The sequence below is a fragment of the Galendromus occidentalis genome, unplaced genomic scaffold (genome assembly GCF_000255335.2).
Source record: "Galendromus occidentalis unplaced genomic scaffold, Mocc_1.1 scf7180000076513, whole genome shotgun sequence".
Classification (NCBI taxonomy): domain Eukaryota; kingdom Metazoa; phylum Arthropoda; class Arachnida; order Mesostigmata; family Phytoseiidae; genus Galendromus; species Galendromus occidentalis.
The window spans coordinates 806-5,184 of record NW_003804502.1 but is presented as its reverse complement, the minus strand read 5'-3'; the positions used below and the strand labels follow the sequence as shown (position 1 = coordinate 5,184).

At 49.7% G+C, this 4,379-nt stretch overlaps 1 protein-coding gene across 1 annotated transcript; it reads left to right on the top strand.

Annotated features, from left to right (window-relative positions):
• The first annotated feature begins 2,054 nt into the window (after nt 1–2,054).
• LOC108865240 (uncharacterized) lies at nt 2,055–2,765 on the top strand. Its single transcript, XM_018642076.1, has one exon. The coding sequence runs from the start codon at nt 2,055–2,057 to the stop codon at nt 2,763–2,765; it is 711 nt and encodes a 236-aa protein (XP_018497592.1).
• Nucleotides 2,766–4,379: the final 1,614 nt, after the last annotated feature.

Below are 4,379 nucleotides of genomic sequence, written 5' to 3'. Positions count from 1 at the left end.
TCCGCTTCCTCCAACTCACGTCGTGCCACGCCGCCCGATGTGACGAACCCGGTGCCCGTCGTTTCCGCAGACCCGACACCCGTGCCGCCTGAAAGCTCTGGCTCGGCGCGTCGAAGTGAAAGTGTGGGAGAAAGTTGACGAGAAGCTAAGCCTAACAAGACACGCATTCGAAGCTGCGCACAACGACATGAAAAATGATAACAAAAAGCTGAAGACGAGAGTCCTCCAACTAGAAACACGACAGAAAAGGAACTGTGCTGAGATAGCCAACTACCCCATCCTCGCGCAGGATGTTGAAAAATCGACGCCTCGCGATATAGTGAAGAGAGTTCTCGCGAAGACCCAGGCAGCCGTCGCCGAAACGGAGTCTCGGCGACTCTGAAGTCGAATATGAACACGGAGGAATATCTGAATCAAGCTACAAGAGAAGGCTTTCTATCGCTGAACGATACTCAGCCGACTAGAACCACCCATCAATCGAGGAGCCTGATCGACCATGTGTTCTTCAGGAACAAGTACTCATCTGACCACAGACTAGTGATCAAGAGCTCGGAAGGAATCAGTGAACATGATCTGCTGGAAGTCACCTTCGAAATCAAGGGTACGAACGCACAATCGTTGATCCGAATGAAGAAGAGAACGGAATACGAGCGACTCAACAAGACGATCGACCAAACAGAATGGTAATTCGAGGGCAGCGATCTATCGGCGGATGAGATGAGCGAATCAATGTTGAGGAGATGTCAAGACGTAGTCGATGACTGTACGACGTTTACGCGACTCACTGCAAGGTTCCGACCCGTAAGGGAATGGATGTCGCCCGGCATGGTGAGATCAACGCGTAAGAGAGCCAAGATGTACAAAAAGTACAGAAGAGAGAGGACGCTGAGCACTAAAATCATACATATATGAAAGCTACGACAGAATTCTACAGAGACTTCTGAGGAGAGCTAAAAGAGACTACTACGCGAAGAAGATAGAGGAGGCGGCAAACGATTCGAGAAAAACCTGGTCTGTGATAAACTCAATATTCAGAGGGAAGCAAACCGGGCCTGCAGCAGGACCAGAACTCACTGGACTCTCCATCGATGAAATTAATGAGAACTTCGCCGAGCTAGGGGAGAAAACTGTACTAGATAACATTGGGGAAGTGGATCCAAACATGAAGCTGCCGAGTGCATCCGATAACTCAATGAATGAGTTCAAGCATCCTGACGAATCGGAAGTCGAACGGGTGCTAAAAGAGCTGAAAGTGAACAAGGCTCCGGGTTGGGACGGGATAGGTGCAGACATCCTCAAGAACTGCTATCAGTCTCTGAAGGCACCCATCACCTCAAAGGTCTGTAGAATATTCGAGACATCTATCTACCCGACGAGCCTGAAGAGGGCCTTGCTCTTTCCAGTGCACAAGAGTGGAGATCGGACTTACATCTCTAACTATCGACCGATCTCACTCCTTCCAACACTGAACAAAGTAGTAGAGAAGATCATGGCGAATCGACTCAGAGAGTATCAGGAGGAGTTCGGAATCATAGACGAGAGACAATTTGGATTCAGGACTGGCAGAGGTTGTGAGGAAGCGGTATTTGAGTTCACGAAATGTATCTCAGAGTCTATCGAATCAGGAGAATACTGTGTGGCAATATTCTGCGACCTGAGTAAGGCGTTCGACACGCTCGACAGAAGCAGACTGTTGAACAAACTAGATCGAGCTGGCATTCGGGGTAGAGCACTGGACCTCCTGACATCGTACCTCAGCGAGAGGACGCAGATTTATCGATCGGCTAACGTGACTAGCGAAGAGACACTTGTCAAATGTGGAGTGCCACAGGGCAGTGTTCTAGGGCCCCTGCTATTCAATATCTACATGAATGACGTATTTACAACGGCGAGCCCGCACAGAGTAATGGCGTTTGCCGACGATACAGTGCTGGTGATAAGAGACACTAACATGATCTCACTCAGCCTGCCTAGAGGCGGAGATCTGTCTGAGGGAGGTCGCCGAATGGATGGAGATTAATGGCCTAGTTCTTAACTTGGGAAAAACTAAAAGCATGTCGTTCTGTGGCACCAGGAAAAACACAATAAGCCCTGCCCCGATTCGCCTGCACGAACGAGAATGTGGAATTGATGACTGCCACTGCCCGGCATTAGAATTCGTGGACAGATACAAATACCTGGGACTTATAGTCCAAGCCGACCTCAAATCCACCGGACACGTTGAGAAAATTGTATCTAGAGCCAGGTCTGGCGTTGCCATACTCGCAAGACTGAGGGGCTGCTGCTCCATGAAGCTCAAAAAAGCAGTATATCACGCGCTCATTGAATCCCATGTCAACTTCATGTTATCAATCTACGGTGGTACACATAATCAACTGATCGCCAAAATCGAGAGACTCCAAAGAAAAGACCTGCGTTTCATATGTAACTCAAGCTGGGATGCGAGCTGTGCTCCTCTCTACGAAAGAACGAAAATCTCGACTATACAAGAATTGTACGTGAAAAGCCTCGTCCGATTGATGTACTCCCGAATGCCTACTCTAGAGAGACCATCTCACGAGTACCCCACCAGATTCAGTGAAGAACGATGTTTGTCTATCCCCAAACTTAGGAAAGACTTCTCCCGAAGAAGTGCTTTATGGAACTTCATCCGCCTTTACAACAAATTGCCCACTAATCTGAGAAAGCTGTTCGAGAGCCAAACAAACGTAGACAGGAAAAAATGTCAGAAGCAAATCAAAGAGCTAGGCATAACGTTGAAATAAGCTGCCGACGTTCCCCCCCCCCCCTTTTTTAGGTATCGACGAAAACGAGCTCATGTTTTCGGCGCGACTGTTCCACGGGCCCTAGTAGGCCCATCGCAGGCGCCATTTAGTGGTGTATCAAGAGGATGCAAATAAATAACTTTGTCCTGCTTTAAAAAAAAGGACGGTTTCGTTTGTCTGTCGTGCTGGAGTGTAGCTCTGTCACCCGAACCAGCGGCCATTGAGATCTCGGGGCGTTCTCTTCCTTCAAGAGGCAGACCTCTCCTACTTTGAGTGATCGCTCTTTGACCGGTCGCCGTGAGTTTGCCGATCTGAGGTAGGTGAGGTATTCCGAATGGAACCGCTTCCAGAACACCGATAACATTCTCTGCTGGAAGTTCCACCGTTTCGAAAACACGACAGCTCCGATGTCCTTTCGAAGTTTCGGGATTTCTTCCGACTCCGGCAGCTGCGAAGTACCCTCGTACCCGTAGAGAAGATTCGCTGGTGTCAGCGCTCCAACCTCATTCGGATCTGTGGAGACCGCCGTTAACGGTCTCTGGTTGATTATCGCTTCGACTCCGGACAATATGTATAACCTCCAAGTCTCTGAAGTATGGTATATTCGAGCCGAGCGTCTTCTGTAGACATCGCTTCGCGCATCCGACCATTCGTTCTCAGAATCCCCCGACCCACGGAGGTGCTGGCGTGATGAATCTCCATGTCAGCTTGGAGCCGGATAGCCACATCGAGATTTCGCCCTTCACGATACGGGAGTATATGAGCTTAATCTCGAGGTCGGCTCGTCGGAATGATGCGCCATTGTCTGAGATGAAGTTCTGTGCGGACGGAAATCGGTGCAAAAACTTCTGTAGGGCTCGTAGTACCTCGTAAGTTGACAGGTCCGTCGTCAATTGAATATGAACTGCTCGTGATACTGCGCATGTGAACAGCAGCATATATGACTTTGCCGACTTCCCATTCTCCTTTCGGTAGAAGATGGGTCCTGCGAAGTCGACACCGCAGAAGAAGAACGGCGGCGTCCTTCCTACCCTGAACGCCGGTAACGCTGGGGTGGGTTCCATCGCCGGTTTCGCATTGAAACGCTTGCATCCCGGGCACGTTCGGAGAACTTCATGGACTACCTTTCTGGCTTTCAGCAGGAAAAATCTTTCTCTCAATTTCTGCAGCGTGAAAGCGATGCCTCCCCAGTGCCAACACTCTCTGCCGTGAACAGTGAGCGCTTCCAATCTTGCCCATCCATCGTTGTTTGGGACAATAATCGGGAATTTTTCGTCGTAAGTGTGTGTTGAGGATTTTTCTAATCTCGATCGTGCTCTCAGCAGACCATCCTCCCCCACAAAGGGATGGTACTGTGCAATCATGCTGGAGGTCGGGATATTGCGCGGATCGTCGATTTCGGCTCGAAAGTATCTTCCTTGAATTCTCTTTAGGAGATCCTTTTCGGCTCGTTGATATTCGATCGAATCTATCTGGAGCGCGTCGGCGCGTTCGATTCTCGTCGTCGGTCTCCGGTTACCGCTCGGAGGACTTTCCGACTTAATTCTTCGAGCGAACGCTAGGATCCGGTTGCAGTAAGCCTGTGTTCTCACGAATTTGTTCCATGACGAAAAC

What these genes read in the sequence shown, in the direction of transcription:
- LOC108865240 (XM_018642076.1), top strand. Translation starts at nt 2,055, where the DNA reads ATGTCGTTCTGTGGCACCAGGAAAAACACAATAAGCCCTGCCCCGATT.